Genomic DNA, 23,793 nt, shown 5'->3' with positions numbered 1-23,793 from the left:
ACATGCTCCATACGCCCTTGCACATTGACAGGGCCTCAGCTCAAGTCATTATAAAGGAGAGAAAATCATAACAGGTACCATAAACCTGACCAGTTGGGGTCTTTTGGAAGTGGTACCCAGGCAGGAGTGCACAGATTCTGGACGATTATGGTTTATTGCCACATTTGAAGCTCGAGGCTCCCAAGTGTGTGCTGTGTAATCCGTGACCACCACATGATTAGGCTGTGGTGTGTCTGTGCCTGTGGATAGCATGGCAGCTATGGACCTCCTCCTTGGGTTAAAAAATGTGAACGTGGTGTGGAATGTTATTTTGTAGTGTTGGTTTGCTCTCTGGTGTTGACCAGAGGAGGATGGGTTCCCCTTCTGAGCTTTGGTTCCTCTCAAGGATTCTTCCTCTTCTCAACGATTTTTTTTCTCACCTTGTTGCTTTGGCCTGGACCCAGATTCTCTGTATAGATTATTTCTGTAAAGCTGCTTTCCATGTGCTTTGGGTTATAAGAAGCTTTACACAAATAAATTTGAGTTTCAAAAATGGTGACGACGTTCCCAACACTATCCTGACGTAGCCCTTTGAGCTGCATGGTGCTAGCCCTTCTCAAACGTGATGCCCGACTTTGCCCCTTACACAGACAGATATGAGTAGCGAGTGAGAGAAGGCATGAGAGTCAGAATTGGTCCTTTTTAAAAAGCAGGGGAATATTTTGATTAATATAGTATGGTAAGCAGTGCCGATAAGCGATTAAGAATGTCTTCACTGTGTACGTAAACCTAAGGTGAGTACCCATTGAAACCCATTGACTCTGTAATATACAGTGGGACAACAGCTCTAGCCAAAGGGGGCGGGAGACAGATGGAGAGCCAGGGGGCCTGGAGAGTGAGGTGGCAGGTGGAGGTGTGGTAAAGTGGTGCGTTTCACTGGGGCCTTGAAGAATTGCCCAGAAAGAACCCGCAAGTTAAAAGGGCAGCAGAGAGTGATGGCAATTACAGTGAGAAACAGGGAAGAGAGATGACAGTCATATCCAGGGAGACATTTTTCTAGTCTGTTTTGAAGGATGGGGATTGGAGAAAGGAGAAGAAGAGTTTACAGCCAGAAGAGCTGGCAACACTCCTGGTTTCCAACATTTAGACACTAAATGCCATACTCCTTCCATCACTTTGGATTTGACCTTTAGAGAAGTCAGAACCTCAAACCTGGCTCCTGCTATGTGATTGGTGGGAACTCCAGAACTCCCCTGTTCCTTTGAAATTCTCTTGATTTCAACCAGCTGACCGGCACTGTTTAAAAACATGTTGATTCCTGCCTCCTGGAACCTATCCATCTGCTGTGATTCATCAGAAAAGACATCGTATCGACCCCTTCAGGAAAGGTCAAGCCTGAAGCCAGGTCTTTGTGTGCTTGCTGTTATCATTCCGTAGGGTGGAGAATCTCTGCATGGGAGGGGGGGTGCTTCTTCTCAGGCAGTGTTGCTCTCCTCATGGAGTGGTAGTGGAGGGCATGCCTCCCGTTCATCACAGGCAGGAGTCCCTCACACCGTCTCCCTGCTCTCTAGGAGACTGACTGACTGCTCTCTAGGAGACTGACTGAGTTGACTCCTGTAAACCCCATTCATGCTCGTTTGAATGCCCATAAACACTGGTAGTGGCTTTAGCTGTAACCATCACCGGATGAGAAGCTGCAATTATTGCCATGCAATTGAGCTTTTGTAAGTAAAAGCTGGTCTGTAGAAACAGTTTATAAATTGGTATTATTGGCTATTACACCTATTAATTACAAATAATAGGCTACTACACGGCAAGTAATTTACACACAATGACGATTATGTTTCAGTTCACAGCCGTTTCTGTGTGCAGTGCTGTTGGCCGTTAGTTTGCACGCACGGTGTATCATCTTGCGCCGGCCTGCAGTGCATATCCGTCACCAGTTCAGAAGGCTTCTCGATTCACCGCACAGCCCGACTCAGTACATGCAAGCTGTTCCCTACGTTTGTGAGTGTGCTCACTGAAGACGTGGGCAAGTCTTCCTCTTCTGCAGCCTTGGCAAACAAATCTAGGTCAATTCTGTAAAAGCAACACCTCCCATCAGTCTTGGGACTCATGTTGAAGAATCGAAAATGGCTCTCTTCTGGACTGACACGTAGTGCATTGGGTAGGGTATGAATGCTGGCAGCCTATGTAGGGTACTACGTAAGGGCCCCTATATAGGGGATAGGGAACCTTTTATCACCATGATCCTTACATGATGGAATTTGATGAGGTTGGTTGGTGTCCTACACCTGCAGTGTGAGGGGAACCTTTAACGGCAGGCATTTCGGTGGTATTTCCGCACCCAAAGTCAGTGGCTGGCAGGGCGCCTAGGTGAAGGGTCAAGCGGTTACTCATGCCCCACTCACACCTGCCCCTGTCTTTACAGAGAGTAGCTCATGGTGACAGTCCTGCCTAAACATGGTCTTGCACGCCCTGGCATGACTGCCTCCCTGCCAGGGACACACTGTGATTTCAGATTAGATTAATTTGTAATTTCACATCTAATTAATTACGTCAACAACGGAGTCAGACTCTCATGGATGGCAACCTAATTAGCAGCTAATCCGCAACAGGGAAGAGGAAGTGCTCATTTGAATGGTGACATTTATAAATACTGGAGAAATGAGTCATGAAAAGAGGGTCCAAGTGCATTGTATGGATTTATTATAGCGCCCATTAATCAAGATGTTTGTCAACAGTGCGTGTTTAGCATTTATCAGTCCTTGTGTACTGTCATAACCTCAAACAGCCTGTAACTTGTGATAAATGAAGCACCAGCAAACAGGCTGCAGAAACCATGTAGTGTTCTGTTCATGCTATTATCTCATAGGAATTTATAAACACCATGAACTCCTGGAATGAGTGTGAGGTGCCGGTAATTAAAGCCTGTTCGGCGTGCTCCACCTTTTGTTTGTCTGTTTCCAAAGGACGGCGCTGGCTCTGTTCATTGTAGGCTAAATTGCTTTTGTTATGCAGCACAGATGGTCCTACGGAGGGAAACCATGTTCAGCTGTCCGATCAGCATGTCATGTCCTGCTATTTTTGTGGTTGTTAATCTAGGCACTCTGCATACTGGTACAGCCATTATGCATTCAGTCTGTCTGACTCCAATTCTCGTGTGTCTCTGTTTGTAAGAAAAACACATACACACACACAGCAGCTCAGTCTGCCTGCGTCCGATTAACAGCGGAGGGTCGTGTGAGAGGTGAAGGGTGAAGAGCTACGTGTGAATACTTCTCTATGGCAGGGCAGATGGCTCAAGTCCAGCGCTCATAGTCACCGACACATTCACGTTGTCCCAGCCCTTTCCCAAACCTCACTCTAACGACCCCTCCGTTAGAGCTGGGCGAAAGGGAGAACGGCAAGGCAAAACTCTCCCATGCTCCCCACGTCCTTTCAGTGACCCCTGCCTTCAGGCTGCCACTTTACAAAAGCCCGGCCACACCCACTCGTCTGGCCTCCCGTGCCTTCTGTGCTGGAGTCACCCTGCTTTTGGAGAGCTGGAGCTGGGATTCCTGCGTTATTGGAATGGGCTCTCCCACATTACCGTCCTCTCAATAGGAAGGTTTACCAGATCCTGTAACTCCTGCAAGAAGACAGAAAAGCCCCTCTATGCATAGAGCTGCCTTTCACATTTTCTCTCTGCATGCAACTCCACAGTTATGCTATGAACTCTTCAAATAGTTGACCTTTTACTTGATTTAGCGCATAAAAACCTCAAAGTCCCTCCCACACCAGCCTATGAAGTTGGCTGAGGATCTTAATCTGTCATTTAATTTTTTTTTCCTCTCCACAAGGTAATCGAGAGTCAGGACCCAAGCCCCTTGATAATAGGTGCCATGCCTGAGAGCACCGCTGCAATTCGGATGCACAGATACGGCTCTCAGCTTTGTGGTGTGTGTTGAAGAGAAGCAGTTGCAAAAGAGGAGAGAGAGAGAGGGAGAGTTGAGAATGTGTGGGAGGGCTGGGCTGGGCTGGGCTGGGTGAGTATTAAGAGCACAGGAGACAGACAGGGACAGAGACTAGCATGCAGCCTGTCTGTGGCAGTGTGAGGGGACAGACCCACAAGCCCCAGTGTCCATCTGCTTCCTCTAATGGACCCAGAGCAGCTCTGAACAATGAGTCTAACGATTGAGACGAGACGAGACGAGAGGAGAGAAGCGTGCACTGGAGGGGTTGGGCTGGGAGGGAGGGTGGAGATGGGCATGCCGTCTGATTGGCTGATGGGAACAGGCCAGCTGAGCTGATTGGCCGGTAGTGTGAGCTTGTAAGTGTGTATAATCGGCACTGTGTGTCACCAACTCCAAGATTTCAGGCCCCTTTTATAGAACTCCCCCAACCTCTGTTTTGTAGGGGAGAGGGTGAGAGACTAGTAATAACAAAGTGTCAGATAAAGGACAAAGATGAAAATGTTTTATTTGGCTCATTTGCAGATTAATTGGGAACTCTGGTGATTCTGAGATCTCCGCCACACTCATCGCTTCTGAAATTCGCTCTGAGAGATTCTACTGTTAGTTTTATGATGCAATCGGAGTTTATCTGTTCGTTGTTAATCTGTTGCGTTCGCCCAAGCAGAGCTGTTGCCTGCGCTAACCCCTGCACAGCGCCCCCCTGTGGTGGCAGCTGCAGTAACACCTGTACCAAACAGCAAAGAACAGCATGGTGGAGATTGCACACAGATGTCAGGCTGTATGTGTTCTAAGTAACTTGATTCTTAGCATTTAAATGTGCAGTGAGGTTAGGACAAGCTGTCCTGCTTTTGTTTCGAGCATTATTATGGCGGTTGTTGCTCATGTATTAAAGTTCTGATTGAGGATCATACAGTTCAGTGTGTGTGTGCGTGTTTCAAGAATGAAGGCAATGGCTGCCTGCCTGTAGCAGTTTGTCTTGCATGTACACCTACTTACTGGGCATCTTAATCCTTTAGGCTTTGGTGAAAGCCCCAGGCCTTTCCTATGGGGAGATATTTGCCACTGACCGCTCCTTAGTGTACCTCAACCTCCCCCCGGCCAGCTTGGCACACCACACATTCACCCCTTTTCTCAGTTCCAAGTTCTGCAGAGGTGACTGGTTCCAGCATAATCCCCCTGTAAAATTATGTAGACACATTTGCTTGAACAATGATACTTTCCTGGCAGCGTTAAAATCCCACCCTGCCCATCCTGTGTTGGCATTTAACTGGCTAGGATGTGAAGCACGTCAAAGTCAAATTTATGTACAGCACATGTTGTCACAAAGTAGCTTTACAGGTGTTTGGGTCCAGATCTATAATGAGCAAGCCAGTGGTGACGGTGGCAGGGAGAAAACTCCTGGGCTTACATACAGCCCATCTTGCATAGTATTGGGGAGAGGGGGATTTACACAGCATACTCCAGGTTTCCCTGTAATGTTTCCACCTGAGAATTGCTACCTGTGCAGGTGACGCAGCCTCACCGTGTGCGTGAGTGAGTGTGCGGGAGTGCACATGCATGCGGGAGTGCGCATGCGCATTCACCGCATGCTTCCCAATTGCACCTGCACCAAAACCTCTGCTCTTGCCACTAGCTATTACCTCAGTCTCAAGTTCTGTCATCATTTTTGATGCAACGGTGAATCGCATCAAGTGGCTCAGCAATAACGTGTGTGTGTGTGTGTGTGTGTGTGTGTGTGTGTGTGTGTGTGTGTGTGTGTGTGTGTGTGTGTGTGTGTGCGTGCGCTTGGGGGTGTGTGTGTGTGTGCGCTTGGGGGTGTGGGTGTGGGTGTGGTGTTTCCTGCAGTGCCAGACTCTGCCAGGGCCCCTCCCCCGTCAGCCCCGTCTCCTCCACACGCCACCAGCAGCAGCAGCGATGGCCGCCGCAGTCCCCCCAGCCCCCAACAGGCCCTGCAGTGTCCCCCGCGCTACCCGCCCAGAGAGGTCCCCCCGCGCTTCAGGCACCACGAGCATAGGCAGCTGCTGAGGAGGGGGCAGCCCCCGCCCCCCACCGCTCTCAGCCAGAGCACCGGTGCTGGGTCCCCACCAAGAACACCCACCAGCGAGCACCTCGCAGGTGAGATGCTGTCTGTGTGTGTCAGTGTTTGTGTGGCTTTCTTTGTGTCACTCACACTGTGTGTGTGTGTGTGTGTGTGTGTGTCTGCCTGCCTGCATGTACTTTGAGAGAAGAGGATTTTTGTCTGTGAACAGCTTTGACTGAGGCCCTGATTAAATCTGGTCATTTTGCGGTTCTGCTCCAATAGCCGTCCTGATTTTTCTACTCTGCTTTACTTTCATGCTGCTGTGTTTCCTGCTCAGACACTGAGTAGTGGAGCACTAATGAGCAGTAGCACCCCCAAACAAACACCCACTGCGAACACCAGCAGTTTTGGGTGCAAACTAATTACTGCATCTGGGCTAAGAGATGGGGAGAAGAGAGGAGGAGCTTTGTTTTGCAAGCAGGGAGATTGTGTTGTTTTTTTTTTTCTGCTCAGTGTCAATAGACTCTCTCCATGAGAGAGATTTACTTACCTTAACAGCATGTGGTCAAGACACTTCTCAGCTTTCAGATTGCCTTTCCAAAGAAAGCAGATGTAAGAAGTTGTAGGCCTAAGCCTCATAGTAGCAAGGGACTCTGGGAACCAGAGATGTCCAGTCTTTAGGCTTCTCATTTAGACTACACGCTGTGTCCCTGCAGAACTTTGTAAGTGTCTGGCAGACCGAGGTCATGCAAGCTGTATGACTGAGAAGCACTAGCTCGTCTTCCTTTAGTTTACTGCTTCATCGTTTACATCTGCCCCAGCTGTCAGCCCAGTCTTGTGCGCGTAGACTTGTGCTGTCTAGCTTGGCAGTCTTGCAGGTGCTAAAGCTGTGTCCAGCCTAGTGGGGGGTGTGATGTCGTCTGCTTTACACCCCCCTCTGTCCTCACTAGCACTGGGGAACTGCTGTACACTTTACATCTGACTTGTCGCTACAGAATATTTTGTGCTTCTGTTCACACAATAACACGTACAAGAATGATGTCACATAGAATAATTATAATTGTTTATAGAAAATTGTAGCTGTATTTGGTAAGGTTGCACCAATAATGAATTTCTTGGTACTGATATGATGACCAACAATTGGCATTGTATTGTGGCTGATACCAATATAAATTACTGTTAATTTTACCTTTGCATACTTTTAAAGCAAGTTCAAACTATAATCTTTATATGATGTGCAGTGGGTGTAAGACATGTTGAACTCTAAAAATGGATCACTGATTAATTTTTCATAGGCATTTCACTGGTTAATCAGGCTTCACAATTATTGTGAACATACATTGTAATTATTGCAAATGGGAGCAAAAATAGTTTTTTTTACATGTTATATTCTAACCTTTGTCAAACATTAGGTGCCTTTTTTTTTCCCTTGAACTGGTGCGGGTATAAGAGAGCCCCTAGAAAAAAACATCTGCAAAACTACAGTCTCCAACATCAAATCTTTAATTTTCATATCAGATTTTATTAATTTAGACACAAGTACCACTTAACAAAAAAAACTAATCGCCTCTAATTTAGCATTTTTTCATGTAAATATAGTAATATATAAATGACCTAAATTAGGTTTAATCTGTTAAATAGATAAATTTATCCTTTGAAATTCAGTCGAAATTCCAGTAATCTAATCATAAACTAAAAGGTTTTCTGATCAGCAAATAATATATCAGCTGCAGATAAATGATGCACCTGTAGTAATTAGTCAGCTGTCCCAGTCATGAATTTTTAGCTGACAGTAGTCAAACAATTTCAATTATCGATTTATTTATTTTTAAATATATATTTCATTGTTATAGAATGCTTGTGTAGTAGTCTTTTTGTTTGATTATTTTATGATTATTTTTACACGTGCAAGCTGTTTGATGTTTGTGTGACACGTATGTAATAATTTTGACGTGAAGTTTGAACGATGTTACATAGTGTACAAAGCTTTCATTACTCGTAGTGATTTTAAAGATCCACTACAAGCCATCAAATGCAGAGCTGCACCGTTACATTTGGGATTATTGTATTCTTTTAGCCACACTTAAACAAAGAAGCAGATGACCTTGTGTTCAGCAAGCTTTGTCTCAATACGTTTTTTGTGATGACAAGCACCAAATTCGCATTCTGTCTGCGTTTTAAATCCGATTACTGTGGAAATGATTCCGATCAAAGCAAATCATTGCAGTCAGCTCCAATAATTGTGATCAGGCAATTATGAAATGATCGTGACTAATTACATGCCAAGCCTTGTCATTAATCACTGTGATTAACATTTTAAATATTAAGTTGTGACACAGACTGCAAAAGGCTTTGTGATTGGCAGGCTGCATAAGCACCTGCAGTTTGTCACTCTTAAGCAGGAATACTGGAGACTGGTCACCACACTTATAGCGGACACAGCAATTGGTTTATATATGTTATGCTTATTAGAATTGTTCTCTTCTAACTCAAAAATGCTCAGTTTAGCTGTTGCTGACACTACTAATTACTAAATGGAGCACATTTGTAATCGCAACCTTTTCACATGCAAGTAATTGTGGAGGTTGAAACTTGGATTAGGCCAATACCATTAGATTACACTAGTAATCATTAGTATCTAACTGTTCGTGGGTACCAACTACAGGCATACAGCCAAGTAGTTAACCTGATTGTGAAGAGTACTGCTGATCATACCCTACTGACTTGATTTTATTAGCTGTATTGCCATTATTGTCCAGCTTCTCTCTGGAATCCTGACATCTTTTGTAACCCTCTTGCATGTGCCCATTCGCTACTTTTTCATATTCTCACCGTCTCCTTCACTCTTTTTCTGACAACTCTCTCTCTCTCTCTCTCTCTCTCTCTCACACACACACACACACACACACACACACACACACACACACACTCTCTCTCTCTCAGCTCTGATGAGCAGGGCAGGAGAGATGTGTGAAGCACATGCATGCCCTACTGCTGTTGGAAAGAACAAGTAGTGTCTTTGGTCTGCACAGGCCAAACTAACTAAAATGTGTATTTCAGAGAAAGCATTGTCACCAAGCTGTCTATGCCAGCTTGGCTAGAATGACTGGCACAGGAAAAGTTTGACATCTGACATTTTAGCGTCTCCGGGGAAGGTCATTACTTGTGCATTTTATTTCATTTAGAAATGTTTCTGTTAATATAAACGCACAGTGGGGGAGCCCTGCTTGTAACTGTTTATTGGAATTACACTATTCCTCATATTCCAAAATGAGTAAATCCTATTTTTGGTAGTCCTCACTGGAGGGTTAAAATAGAGATGATCAATGAATTTAAAAATAGCCACAAAGAATCTCTCTCTCACACACACACACACACACACACACACACACCAGCAGTCTCTCTTGGCATCAGTTCGGGATGAGGCTCACATGTTTGGGAGCAGACATGCGACTGTTGCCTCTTCCTCCTCATCATGCTAATGTAGATGTTCTCTCCAGGTACAGCTCCACCCTGCACACACTGCTTTTTGCCTTCACTCCTGCCATAACATGGCTTCCTGTTTTTGTTTCACTGCCCAAGGAAGCAAATGAAAGATTAGAAGAAGCAGTTGCCTTGCTGGGTAATTTCGCAACCTGTTTTTGGTTTTATTTATTTATCTTCCTCACACCCACCCACCCGTAACCATGTTTAAGATGTCCATGTAACCAAGACAGAGGCGAGCAGAGAGGAGAGCTTACAAGGCACCTGAGAAGGCAGACGTGAGAAGTCTGAGTCAGCGCGCTGTAGACAGAAGCCTTGTTCTTTTGGCTGTTTTCTGCTTGTCTAAAATGGCGTCCCATTTCGAGAGAGGCTAGCAGACGGAAGGGACAATGTAGAACCCATCGGAGTTCTCTTTCCCATTGCATCTCTGGATTATTACTCCATTTGTTGGTGGGGGTTTTGTCCCTCTTTTGCTGTTCCTAATTCTTTAGAAAATTTTGGTGAAAGTGTTGGCTTCGCTGTTCTGGAGGGGGAGTAGGGGGTTGAAATGTTAAGTCATTCAAATGCTGAAACAATGCCAAGGCAACTCAATTCAAAGGCATTTCAACCCTTGCCACAACAGCTCAGTTGAAGGGCAGTTGAGCTTTTGCCGACCAGTGTTACAGCCCAGACGTCACCCTGCTACATAATCCACCAGGGAATTTTCATTGGGAGAGTTGCTTCCCTTGAATGAGCTGTTTGATGCCGAAGCTCAAGCTATAAGCAGTGTAAAAGAAAATTCACTTTAGCTTACTGGGAGAAAAACCATAAGGACCACTGCACAGGTTTTTAGATGTGAACTGCACCTTTGCAAGACCACTGAAATGGACCGAGGGCTCACGGTCACCCAGTTAGAGGTACATTGCTGTGTAGCATGCGGTGATTGGCTGTTCTCATCTGGTTCTTCCTCCTGGACCTATGAAGTCCCAGCTAAGGAAACACTTCTTTCTGGAGGGAAACACGATACTCTCTTATTAAGAAACTGAAGGTTGTTTCAACAGTTCTATAGCACGTGAAAGAACTGATTGAAATTTGTTTTGATATTTGGATTATTATCTTTATTTCTTACCCTTTATTTTTTACCTGTACTCGGGTGTTTTCATCGGAAACAGGTTTTCTCTTCTCATATCTTTATTCACATGGTTTTTTAGACATTGGTGTGAAACATTTAGGGTTCTTTTCCCCCATACACCACACCCAAACACAGTGTACATTTTGTGGTCTTGGGGTCCCTAATGCTCCTCAGAAAAGATTCTGTGTGGATCCTATTTTGGTGAAAATTCCCCCACTGAGATTTAAGATGGATGGGCCGCTGCAAGGTTCTGTGCCCAACTGGAAGGTGTCCTATGATGAGCTCGTGTGGCTGTAGCAGGAAAGCGCCGTGGCCCGACAGCTCTGGTAGATAAGGGGGCCTGGGGAAAGCTGATAAGTGTTCAGATGGGAAAACTGCTTGTGGGAGATGGCGCATGCATGTTTGTGGGAGCTTAACCCTCACGTCTGTTTGAAAGTGCCAGAAACGAATGCCTTCTGTGTGACGGATTGTCTTCAGTTCATTGTACCACTGATTGATGTTTATGTTCGTTGTCCAAATTGAGATACTTAATGGAAATGAAGCCCAGTAGAAGAAAGAAAGAAAACATAGCAGCCTGCTCAAAGGTGAAATTCTGGTTTATTTCTTGTGTACTACCACAGTGCGTATTTGATGATTCAAATGTCAGTTTGCGATGCAAAGGCAAAGCTTAGTTGCAGTTCCTTTGGTGGATTTAGTCATAAATCATGGATTGACCTGAGCCTTTTGGGACGCAGGATAATGTATTCCAAGGCTGTTTAAGAGAACTGCTCTAGCAGAGACAGCGCTGGTTGTGTTCGCTCTGCATGATCAATGCCCTCCATCCCCTTATCCCCATCATTTACACACCATCGATTACCTGCTATCTTGTGATTGATTACAACAGTGGAGAAGTAAAACACTCTGCTTTGCATTTGAGCTGTGCATGCTTGTGAGGGAATGCACTATGTAAGCTTTGGCTCCTGTATGCAACCCTTTGGTTTCTCAGCTCTGCTGTGTTCAGCCCTGCGGTGATCTACACAGGCGATGTAGTCCTGGTTTTGCGGGGACCTGGCGGGCTGTAGGGAGTGATGGATGAGGCTCTGGTCTTGGAAGCATTCAAATAAATGAACCCTGTTCCACCTCAGCTTCCCTTCGTTGCGAGGCGATATGGGGAGGGAGACTGATGGTGCTCTTTTTCACACACTTCTGCTTCCATAAGACATGGAGTATGCAGATATGTTGTAACTAATATGACTAGTGATACGGTCCACTGCATTTTGCAATATTCAGGAAATCTAAAAACTAGACATGTATGACAAATACCTACTGTAGGGGTGGAAGAAGTCATAGATCATTGTCAACCATGGTTTTTTTTTTGGTTTTTTTTTGGGGGGGGGGGGGTTTCCCCTTTTTTGCCTCCTTTCTTAAGTGTTTTGTCGTGGTTTTCTCTTCATTCACACAGGCAGACTTGGTCATGCTAAATATCTTGTTGCTTCCTTTTTGTATTTGCAGTGCTGCCCCATCAACGTGACCTGGGAGCCAAGCATGAGAATTCCCTTTGGATCGTCCCAACCAGCAGGAATCAAGTGATTACTGAGGAAAACAACACTGAAACTTGGCCTTCCTTTTCCTATAGCAACAGTCAACAGGCATTAGAATGTACCTTGGACACTGACACGTCAGAGCTTGTTAGTAGCAGCATGAGTATGGCTACAGGAGCTAGCCAACAAGGTCACTACCAGATCAACAAAACAAGCATTAACCATTCCTCAACTATGGTTTCCAGTCAGGGTGGCCCCAACAGGGGCTGGGCTTCTGAGAGCAAAACTGATTTGTCCATGGCCAGCAGGAGCCACTCCAGTTGGGGAACTTCTAATCTCAACCTGAACCCCAGTGCTAACCCTGCTGCATGGCCTGTACTAGGGCATGAGGCTCCAGGAGTGGGGTCAGGGCCTGGTGTTATGGGTGGGTCTAGTTCACTCCCATCCAACATGTGTGGCCCAGGAGGTGTTGCACCAGTTCACAGCACCAATGGAAATGGCAATATTGGGTGTGCCAATGGAAACCTTGTAGGGGATTGTGCTTGGGGAACCCCGGACACCCCAGAGCAGCACCAGTCCCCAACGAACATGTCTTTCAGCATGGATCCCCCTAACCTTAAAACTGATGGACCGAACACTAAAGCTGAGCCAATGAGCCCTGCACACAGCTGGGGGGGAACCCTGAGTCAATCTCCCACTGAGCAAGCAGGTGGTGATGGAACTTCCCTGTGGAGTGGTGGAGACATGAAGGGTGGAGTATCTAAAGACTCAGGCTGGGATTCTGGTGGTATGTCCTCTTGGGGACCAGGAGGAGGAGGTGCAGGCTGGGGTAACTGGAGCAAGCAGTCAAGCTCTGAAGGTATTGGGTGGGATGGCAATGATGGTGCAGCTCGGGAGCCAATGAGCTCCTGGGGTAATGATGCTCCGGCCAGTGACAGTAGCAGGGACAGCAGCGAGGGCCTCTCACGGAGGAGAGAGAGTTCCTCAAGTGTGGAATTCCCTCTACTACCAAGACAGGACTTGGACCCTCGTGTTCTCTGCAACTCTGGCTGGGGTCAAACCCCAGTCCGTCAGCACACAGTATGGGAAATGGATGAAAATCCTGACATTAAGGATGACGGTGGTACTGAAGCCTGGGGTTCTTCATGCAATGCACCTTTAACCGGACCTGCACCTCCTCCTCAGGGTTGTGCCAATCCCAGCTTAAGTGCATCTCCCAGGATGGATTCTGGGAGCAAGAGTGAGACACCGTCTAGAACTATGTCAGCCCCAGGCTGGGCAGGATCAGTGCCACCAACCAGTCAGCCCAGTACTGGATGGGGAGAGCCAACTGCTAATAAGAAGGTGCCCAATGGATCAGTTGGTAGTTGGGGCGAGCCGATGCCAGATGGCCCCAGCACCAATGGTTCTAGTGGCCAGTCATGGGGTTCAGAGGACAAATCCCCAAGCTGGGATGATGGTTCCATCCAAGCCAAGTCACAGGGTTGGGGAGATGGGCCCAGCACTTCCTCTGGTTGGGGAAGTAGTGGGAGTGGAAATAGTGGAGAGTGGGGAGAGACTTCAGATGGAAGGAAGAGTGGCTCTGGTAGCTCATCATGGGATGGAGAAGGAGGGAACTGGAAGGAGCCACAGAAGGGCTGGGGCAAAGCTGCACCAGCGGCAGGTGGAGGAACCTGGGGAGACTCCCAACACTCCAATGGCACATTGCAAGGTTGGGGTGCCAAACCACAAGAATCCTCCAGTGGCAACAGTGATGTTGGAAGTATGGGCTCCTGGGGTGGCCCAAGCTCAGTAAAACAGGGAGGCTCTGCCTGGGGGTCTGTTGCTAGGCCAGATCCAGGAGAGGAGGCCACAGGGTGGGAGGAGCCTTCACCTTCCTCTATAAGACGCAAAATGGAGATTGATGATGGAACGTCCACCTGGGGAGATCCTAATGCCTACCGAACTTGTGTCAACATGTGGGACAGGAATAACCCTGCCTCACACAACAACCCAGGCACCAGCAACAACGGCAGCAGCAACAACCACCACACAGGGCCTAGCAACAACAATCACCACCACAGTCACCATGGCCAGGGTCCGAGTCAGAACCACTCCAATGTAAACAATAATGGTTCACCCAACCAGCTGGGACCTCCACACAACAGAATACCCATGGTGAACCCAGGTAGGTGGAGTGACGTTTTGTTTGTTTGCCTAATTTTAGTGTGATATTTTAGTGATGTGTTTTGAAATTAAAATTATCAGTAATTTGTTGTGACTCTTTGGATCCTAATTTGGCATGTAAAGCACACACAAAGGGGTCTGCTATCAGAGTCCTCATTCATGCAGAGGAGACTTGGACTGGAGTTTGTTTTTAGGAGCATCCCTCGTGGTCTGCACATGTATGCATGCGTGCATCCGTGAATGTGTGTTTGCACACTTGTGCTCTTGCGTGCTTATGCATGTGAAAACTGGTGGAGATTTTCCTTGCAGGACTATATTGCTAAAGCTGTAATATACCTGGAAGGAAATCCCCTGAGCCCTCAAGCATATCTTATGAAAGTTATTATGAAGTCCTCTAGTTAGTCTGATGAGAGGCAAGGGCTGAAAGCACTACTTACATTTTAAACTCTTCCTTAATAATCTGAATGGGTCACAAAGGAAGGAGTGTTGTTTCACTCAAAAAGCATCACCTGCTGTTCATTCCTGTGTCAGACTCTTAGCAGAGTTCTCCAGTGCTGTGATGGCATGCATTCTACATTGTCCTGCTGCCAACTGGCCTCTGGCCTGCAGCTACAAAGACATGTCTGCCTGGTGCTTGGCTTGATGGAGTTGGTCCTCAGGCTCTCCTGCCAGCCCTCTGAAACCTTTCTGTTTCTGTTCTTGGCAGCACTCAATGGCATACATAAGCATTTACTGTCAGGATTTTTCTATCCTGCTTAGAACAAGCTCAAAGAACATCCTATTTGTTTGGGGTTTTTTTTTTTTTTTTTTGTCAGCCTGTTATATTTTTTTCTTTTCCTTTTTTTTTTCTTTAGCTCCTTTGTGTCGTCGCGCACCGCCCCCTCCTCCTTGCCATCTTGTCAAAAATCACGGAATGCAGAGACATGATGCATCTTCCCGCTTTTAAGTGCACACAATGAACATTAAAAAAAAAAAATTTCTTGCCTCTTACAGGCTGGGGAGAGCTGCCCAGTGTGCAGCCCAAGTCGGAGTCTTCGACCTGGGGAGAGCCCACCTCCTCCAGCCCGCCGGTGGACAACGGCACTGCCGCCTGGGGCAAGCCAGCCCGAGGCATTGGGGGCTGGCCAGAGAGTCACGAGCCGTCTGCCGCCTACGGCAGGAGCAGCGCACCTACGGGCTCAGGTTCCTGCAAGCCAGGTCAGGCCGCGCACAGGGCGTCGCACTCCCACAGTTTCCCCTGCTGTCTTTTTTTTTTTTTCCTTCATTTCTTCATTTTTGTGATAATGTCTTTGTTGATGCAGTCCTGAATTATTAGCGGTGGTACTGATTTGTAGCACCGAAAATAATTCTTGAAGAATGTATATATGAATGTATAAATAAATCAGTCTGGTAATTTTTAGATTTTACTTTTCACATTTTCATCACTGATTGTTTTGTTAAAAGATCCTGTAGAGTTGTTCTTGAACCTCACTGATGTCTACTGATGAGTTTGTTGGAATGGAGATGATTTCATAAAGTGTGTATGAAATGTATAAATTCATTAGTTAGGTAATTTGTTTTTGTTTTTTTTTTAATTATTATTATACTAAATATTTTCATCGATTGTTCAAAGTTCATTTTCCTCATCTGGAGATGGAGTTATTCTTGAACCATACTGACATCTAGTGGTTATATGCTGTCCTTGCATTACTCTGTGCTCTGCATTTAAAGATTTTTCCTTGGAGAATGATTAGGATTCTCTGCTTTTCCAGGTCCCAAATCTATGCAAGATGGCTGGGGGTCAGGAGGGGAGGAGATGAGCATGAGCAGCAGCCAATGGGATGCTGAGGACGGAGACATGTGGACCAGCCCCACCTCCCAGGACAGCGGTTCTTCCTGTACATCCTGGAACCAGTCCAAGAAGGGAATACAGAAGGTACTATCAATAGGCCATCTGTAGCTGTTAATTACTGTTCACTGTGTTGCGTCCTGGACTTTTGTCATATAAATTGTCGAGGATTCTGTATAATGAATTTAAGAGGCACTGGACCTGATTATGTATTTGTGCGTTCGTGTCCCACAGGGGAAGGTGTCCACCAAACAGGACGAAGTCTGGATCATGAATCGACTTATCAAACAGCTAACAGACATGGGTTTCCCTGTAAGATACATGTTTCTATCTCAGCAATGTCCAGCACTGTATACCATAGCACATGATTCTCGTCAGAGCAGAGAACAGTGTGGTTGTGGGTGTGATTGGCGGCTCTTTGGTCTGGTGGTCAGAGTGGTGGGGGTCATCACCCGGGTAACCCAGGTTCAGGGCTGGGTGTGGTCGCTGCCCTTTGCCTTTGCTGCTGGGTGAATTTGTGTGTTTGTGTGTGTATGTTTTTTGTATCAGAGGGATCCTGCGGAGGAGGCACTGAGGAGTAACAACATGAACTTGGACCAGGCTATGAGTGAGTCACTTAACATGCTAGTATGGCCACACACACACACGCACGCACACATTCAGACTTCTGCGGCCACCGTGGCTCACTCCGCCCTCCGTCTACAGGTGCACTACTGGAGAAGAAGAGTGAGGGGGACAGACGGGGCATGGGCGTGGCCGACTACAGCAGCGGCCTGAACAAGCCTTTGGTGGGACGTCCTCCGAGCCTGTCCAAAGACTCCGCCCTGGACCGAGCCTCCTTCCTGGACAAGGTGGAGGACCAACAACACACACACACACACACAGAGCCATGCCTCTCTGCTGATACTTCCAGTTCTATGCCATTGTGAATTTCTCTAGTTTTTCCACTACCTGCATTAGATTAGGCGTTAAAATAAATTCTACAATGTTGTATCTCTAGAAGCAGAGTTGGGCATCTGTTCTATTAATCCTGAAGTTGGTTCTTGTTGGGGTGGAAGTTCAAAAAATTAGGCAAGTCTAGGAGCAGTTAGCCCGAGTTCCTGACTGTGCTCTCTGTGTCGTGTTCGTAAGGATGGCGGGTTGTCAGACGACACACCAACCTCACCGTTTATGCCTTCTCCCGCCCACAAGCTCCCGCTGACAAATAGCAGCCTTCCCAGCCACGGACTGGGAGGAATCTCCTCGGCTCTGGCCATGCAAAACTTGAACAACAGACAGGTGAGTGGCCAAATAATGGTTATGAAAATGACTACAATGTCTTCAAATTAAAATTGACAATATGGTGTGTTTTGGATCAAAGTGAACCTCTTTTCTAATGTATGGAGAGTTCAATGGCTAATTGTGGAGTGGCATCATATGACGTCCCTGTCTGTCTCCCTCTCTTTTTCTCTCTCTCTGTCTGTATCTGTCTCAGATGAATGGAATGTTCGGCAGCAATGGAGCAGCACAAGCACGGGCTCTGCAGCAGCAGGTCCCGCCCCCTCAGCCGCCAGTGCCGCCTCTTAGCTCCGCCCAGCCTACTCTACGTGCTCAAGTGCCTCAGTTTCTCTCCCCTCAGGTGTGTTAACCTGAAGAAATAACTAATGCAGCTAACAGCTGCATGCATCTTCCTCTACTTCGTTTTAAAATTAGCCATCAGCCATTTTTATTGTCTCCTTAACTGTAATTTTCTCTTCGTCCTCAGGTTCAAGCACAGCTCTTGCAGTTTGCAGCAAAAAACATTGGTCTGAGTCCTGCACTTTTAAGCTCACCTATAAACCCTCAACAAATGACTCTGCTGTACCAGCTCCAGCAGCTACAGATGGTGAGGGGAGGGGAGGGAATGGAGGGGTCTGCAGACACACTGCCTTCTGTGTCTTTGTGTCTGTAAGAGGAAAAATGTACGGCCCTTCTAGCCAGGCTCCCTCTTGTCTCTTGGTGTCTCTCGCTTGTTTGTGCTCCCTGTCTGTTTGTCTGTATGCAATTCTCTCTGTCTCTATCTCACAGGCTTACCAGCGTTTGCAGATTCAGCAGCAGATGATGCAGGCTCAGCGAAATGTTTCTGGTCCCATTAGACAACAGGAGCAGCAAGTGAGATTCACATGCACGTGCACACATGCAGAATAACTGAGATTTTCAGACCATCGGCTAATTTCAGTATAAAGAGGATCCTACCTTTTTTTTTTTTTTTTTTTTTTAATTCTTTCTCAGATTTTAAAAATCTCTCTCTCTTCTCTCAGGTTGCGCGCACAATCAGTAACATGCAGCAGCAGATACAGCAGCACCAGAGGCAGCTGGCCCAGGCCTTGCTTATGAAGCAGCATCAGGCCTCACCTGCCTCCTCCCACACTGGCTTGCACGCCAGCCATAGCAAGCCCAACCTGGACATGTTTCCAGTACACCCCCAGGCTTCAGGCCTCTCCATCTCTGACCTGCAGAATAAAGAGCCACAGACTCCCCACAGTTCCTTTGGCCCATACCCCCTCTGTAAGGAAAACTCACGTTTTCTTACCTGAATTAACACAAATGCGCATCTATTATTACTACTGCTGGTGAGTGTTATTGGTGTTAGTGTTTATATGGGAGCCAGTTATTAGATAGATAGAAATCTTGGTAGCGAGTTCTTAAAAATTAAATAACACCAGATCGTTCGGGAATCCTTTTGAATTGTTTTACCTCCCTCACCTGCTTCCACCTTCCTCCCACAGCTGGCATGAATGGGAATGTGGCTGTAGGCTGTATGGAGGTGGGAGGCGTGGCCCTAAAGGAAGCCCCGCCCCAGCCCCAGTCTCGCTTGTCCCAGTGGACCCACGCCGGCGGTGTGGATGCTCTCAGTACTTCCAGCCCTCACATGGAGAACAGCCTGAGTAAACACAGTAGGACCGCAGCTCGGCCACACCGTAATAATACAAGTACCGCTACCACTAGTGCAGTAGTTCCTTTAGTTTTATATTCTCTTTCATAGATTGTAATATTACACAGCTAACAGTTCCACTTGTGTAATTAGATGAGAGATCCAGGTGGTAGTGCCTAAAATGTCTATGTTTAACCCAGCAGGTCCATTTAAATTAATTTCCCTAGTACAGTCAGTTCTAAGCCTTCCACCTGGGAGGAAATTAGGGTTGTTGTTGTTTTTTTTGTTTGTTTGTTTCCTTACTGTTTTGAAGTAAGAGCAGTACATGATGCTTCTGTCCCAGGTACTGCTTCCTCCACCCATGTGGGTGATGGAAAGGTGATTGAAGACTCTTTCAGCCCTTATAGCCTACTGTCCAGCTCACAATCTCCCAGCAGCCCCATGGTGGCACCAGAGAGCTGGGCCCAGGGCAAGAGCCCCAGTGAGAAGATATCCAATGGGACAAGCATCAGCTGGCCTCCAGGTAAGCCCCACTGATAGCTGCTAACTTTGTAAAGTTACATGAGTGCAGCACATGTAATAACAGTGGTAATGATGTGTTAATACCATGCAGTTACAATGTAATATACAGAAGCGTTTAAGTATAATGTCTATAATTGCTTTTATCTGACTGTCATGTGATGTCACATTTGCAAATCTAAGCAAGATATGTAAAATTATTCTCAATCAGTTTAAACATTTATACTAAATTTATAATATGGGATTTGTACTACAAGTGAGCCCCATTCTCTATTTTACTATTTTCAGAAGTATTATGTTACCAAAATTTTATTTACTTATTTTTTACCTTCTTAGAGTTCTGTCCAGGAGTTCCATGGAAAGGCCTTCAGAACATTGATCCTGAGGCTGACCCCAACATGACCCCAGGAAGCGTTTCCAGTGGCCCTACCATCAACACCACCATTCAGGATGTCAACCGCTACCTGCTTCGGGACCGAAATGGAGGTGAGGGACCATGAGCCCCTCCCAGGCCTTTAGAAGTTTTTGTTTAATTCCCATAGATAAGGAAGAGTGACTAATGTCAAAAGGAAACGAAGACATTTTAAACAAATTAGCCTGCACTAGTCAACACTTCACCTCCTCTCTCCTTCCTTCTTGTTCAGGGAAGCTTCTGGACATGAAGTCTACCTGGTCTGCAGGTCCTGTCTCTCACACGCAGGCCTCGCTGTCCCACGAGCTCTGGAAGGTTCCTTCAGGAGGCCGGACCTCCATGGCGCCGTCCCGCCCCCCACCAGGCCTCACCAACACCAAGCCCTCCCCCAGCTGGGCCTCTGGGTCCCTGGGCCTCGGCCAAGGCTGGAGCACCTCCTACTCCTCAGGTCTCTCCCTCTCCTCTTCTCCCCTCCTCTGCGCTCCTCTCCATTTGAGTTTAAACTTAAAGCCATAACCATAACTTCAATCTATCTCTCTTTCTTTCTCTCTCTCTCATGTGCTCTCACTCTCTCCCCTCCATCTTGCCCATCAGAGGGCACTGCATGGAGCTCAGATAGTTCCAGCAGGACTAGCAGCTGGCTTGTGCTGCGTAACCTGACACCTCAGGTATGAGCTGGTGGTGCTGCCGGTGTTCCTCTTGTCCTACTAAACAGAATGTGTTTGTGTGTGTGTGTGTGTGTGTGTGTGTGTGTGTGTGTGTGTGTGTGTGTGCGCAGTACATTTCTGACTAGTGGATGATTAGTGTCATTACTCCAGGGCAGTTTCTTAGATTGGGAACTCTAATAATGTATTATTCCACTAGTGTTTATTTTCTAGTTAATATTGCCCACCGCGTCCCTGCGTGTGTTTTTTTGCAGATCGATGGCTCCACTCTGAGAACTCTGTGCATGCAGCATGGCCCTCTCATTACGTTCCACCTGAGTCTGCCTCAGGGCAATGCGCTGGTGCGCTACAGCTCCAAAGAGGAGGCCGCTAAGGCCCAGAAGTCCCTGCACATGTGAGGCCCATTCCACCCATATATACAGCAGCCCAACTATTAGCGTAACCACTGCAGTTTATACCAGAGGGCTCCAACCCTTCTGAAGATTCACGGTCTGGTTCCCAGCCTGCATCCAGACACATACCACCTGAGCACTGCTAGTCTCAATTTCCTCTCGGTGATTTTAGTGTTCCAAAGCTGCTGTGCCTAAACGTGAACTTCTCAAGTTAGACAGAATGGTAGTTAATTCGAGCAAAGGCGTCAGTGAAGTCAACTGTAAATCAGTTATATTGGTTAAATGAATGCAACTTCAGGCCTCCCTGATGTCAGCCCCTGACCTCACTCACTCTCATTAAACACAGTCGTTCCAGACTACAGCCTTCTGAACTCCGAGCATCCTTGTTAATTGTTTATTCTTTCTGTGCCATTTCGACTGACCAAACCCTGTGCCCCGTGCAGGTGCGTGCTGGGTAACACTACCATTCTGGCGGAGTTTGCTGGCGAGGAAGAGGTGACCCGTTTCTTCGCCCAGGGACAGTCCCTCCCACCAAGCAACAGCTGGCAGGGCAGCTCCACCCCAGGCTCCAGCCAGCCCCGCCTCGCCAACCCCTCAACCGCCCACCCTGCCGTCGGCCACTGGGGTGGTGCCGGCACCAAGGCGGCCGGCAACTCTGGCGGTGGTGGGGGGAGTGGCGCGGAGCTGCTGTGGGGGGGCGTGCAGCAGTACTCGAGTCTGTGGGGCCCTGCCAATGGAGAGGAGAGCAGGGTGATGGGAAGCCCCATCCCAATCAACACCCTGCTGCCTGGCGACCTGCTTAGTGGTGAGGGCATGTAGGAGCTGCCAGCTCCACCCACCACCAAAAACAGGAAAAGGAAGGAAAGAAAATGATGGAGTTTTAAAAAAAAAAAAAAATGGAGCAAAAAACAAACAAAAAACACACACACAAAAAAAATGAATGTGACGATAATCACTGTCCATAGAGCTGTAAAAAAAAAAAAAGGGGGGGGGGTTTGCATTTGGGGTGAGATGAGGACACTTGCCTCCCCCCTGCTGTTCAGTTTGTCTTTGGGAAACTGGAGACGTTTAGTGCGTCTGAGAGTATAGTGTTTGACAGAAATGGAAGCCTTTGATGGTTTTCATTCATTTTTTACTCCCTTTGTGATCCACTATTTTTTTATTTTTGTTTGTTTGTTTAGACCCAAGAAGGTTTTTTGTTTAGGAGAAGCAGAAGAGCAGGCGGGCATTGTAAACGCAGACGCGTGGGAACCTCACAGGGCCTGCGATCCCATGGCCCACGACATCACCCAGCACTCAGCCTGCCTTTTTACTTATTTTCATTTGTGTGGTTTCTTCAGAACTTCTATTAGCCTTAAGTGCGCCCACTGTCCGTCTTCATTTCTCGCCTTTCCAGGTCATTTTTGAACATTTTATTTTACAAAAACTAAAGAAATTTTTGTAACTTGCACACTTCTGTTTCTGAGCCAACAATTGGGCCAGAGCAAGCCAGAAGAACAACATTATACAGCAGCACGTGGCCTGACTGCTAGACCAATCACCAGTGAGCTTTTGCTTCTTTTTTTTTTTTTTTTTTTTCCTGGAGTTACAAAAAAAAAAAAAATGGAGGTACACTGACTCATTCGTTGTCTGTATATCCAAGCTGCGTCTGTGTATGTATTTTTAAAAATAAGATGAATGTTCGAGTGAAAGTGAGTGAGTGTATATTTACGGTTACTTGACCAAGCATCTGTCTGTGAACTCACAAGCCTCTGTTTCAAAAACCCTCAGTGGAAGCATTTCCGTACTAAAGGGGTTTCAATGCTGAATCAAACTAAACTTCATTTAATCCTCTGTATGTAGTTGGACATTTTTCTGGAGAAAGATGGATACAGGAAGGGGAAAAAAAATTGTCCAAGTGATGCATCGTGCAATATAAGCATAAGCCGCCATCTTCCACCCACACTGAAGCAACCCCAAGCTTGCTTTCTTTACTTCTGTGCGATTTTGATAAACCTGAACCGTGTCATTTATCTGAGACTGGGCAAGCTACAGAGACATTACTTAGAAACTTCTTCGCCTCGTTGCCTGGAAGCTGGGCTCTCTCTGGAGGGGCAGAAATGCACTGAACTGTACGTCAGGTCTGGGTGTGTCAGACTAGCGTGCAGCAGGGCACCCACAACTCCATGCACACATGCTTCGACCGGAGAGCAGAACTTGCGGAGCGAGGCGGAACCTTGGGATTCAGGCACAACACCAAAATAAAACTTTTCTCCTAATGCAGTAAAAAAAATTAAAAATAAGAGGGATTCTTGCATTTGGTACAAACAGGAAAAAACAGTTTTCTAATCTTGTGGGGGCATTTAATATAGCACTTATGAACAGACCAGCGCTCCACCTGCAATGCCAATTAACCGAACTATGGAGCGAGTATTTATAATAAAAAAAAATGTAAAAAAAGATTAAAAAACTTTTTTTTTTTTTTTTTTTTTTTAAGTAAAATGAAATGTAAAAAAAAACATTTAAAGTGTATAAAAATACTAAAACAAAAAAAAAAGTACAAAAAAACTCCTTATGGCAACTTTTAGCTCTTTTTCATACCTTTAGTGGTATTTAAAAAAAAAAAAAATTCTTGGTTGTTTTCCCTTGTCGGTCCTGGAGGGACTTGAATGGACTTTAAAATCCATGGACTGAAGGGGATCATAAGACTGAATCTACAATCAGACAGAACTTGCAGTACGTTTTTACATCCACACACTTTTTCCTCCTTTTAGACTATTTCAGAGCGAAGGTCGCTGTTACTCCGACCTTGTCTATGGCCTTTGCCGTGTCTGCCTGTGACGCCAGACATGAATTGTTATCCGGATTGG

At 46.5% G+C, this 23,793-nt stretch overlaps 1 protein-coding gene across 5 annotated transcripts in view; it reads left to right on the top strand.

The window, feature by feature from the left end:
- Positions 1–23,417, top strand: part of tnrc6c2 (trinucleotide repeat containing adaptor 6C2) — a 32,794-nt gene extending 9,377 nt beyond the window's left edge. Inside the window, exons 4-22 of one of the 5 annotated variants that reach the window (XM_027012363.2) lie at positions 5,781–6,050; positions 12,041–14,236; positions 15,229–15,432; positions 15,987–16,150; positions 16,298–16,375; positions 16,613–16,670; positions 16,769–16,914; positions 17,255–17,341; positions 17,538–17,681; positions 17,808–17,927; positions 18,110–18,193; positions 18,343–18,589; positions 18,811–19,014; positions 19,300–19,479; positions 19,812–19,961; positions 20,120–20,335; positions 20,482–20,555; positions 20,807–20,946; positions 21,388–23,417. In XM_027012363.2, the coding sequence (XP_026868164.2) occupies positions 5,781–6,050; positions 12,041–14,236; positions 15,229–15,432; positions 15,987–16,150; positions 16,298–16,375; positions 16,613–16,670; positions 16,769–16,914; positions 17,255–17,341; positions 17,538–17,681; positions 17,808–17,927; positions 18,110–18,193; positions 18,343–18,589; positions 18,811–19,014; positions 19,300–19,479; positions 19,812–19,961; positions 20,120–20,335; positions 20,482–20,555; positions 20,807–20,946; positions 21,388–21,763 (5,138 nt within the window). In that variant the 3' untranslated portion in view covers positions 21,764–23,417. Of the gene's footprint in view, positions 1–5,780; positions 6,051–12,040; positions 14,237–15,228; positions 15,433–15,986; positions 16,151–16,297; positions 16,376–16,612; positions 16,671–16,768; positions 16,915–17,194; positions 17,342–17,537; positions 17,682–17,807; positions 17,928–18,109; positions 18,194–18,342; positions 18,590–18,810; positions 19,015–19,299; positions 19,480–19,811; positions 19,962–20,119; positions 20,336–20,481; positions 20,556–20,806; positions 20,947–21,387 lie in introns of all 5 variants that reach the window. The other 4 variants (XM_027012362.2, XM_027012361.2, XM_027012360.2 and 1 more) reach the window with 4 other exon arrangements.
- Positions 23,418–23,793: the final 376 nt, after the last annotated feature.

The sequence above is a fragment of the Electrophorus electricus genome, chromosome 1 (assembly GCF_013358815.1).
Source record: "Electrophorus electricus isolate fEleEle1 chromosome 1, fEleEle1.pri, whole genome shotgun sequence".
NCBI classification, from domain to species: domain Eukaryota; kingdom Metazoa; phylum Chordata; class Actinopteri; order Gymnotiformes; family Gymnotidae; genus Electrophorus; species Electrophorus electricus.
Note: the sequence above shows the minus strand (reverse complement) of the source record. Positions and strands in the feature narration are given on the sequence as shown.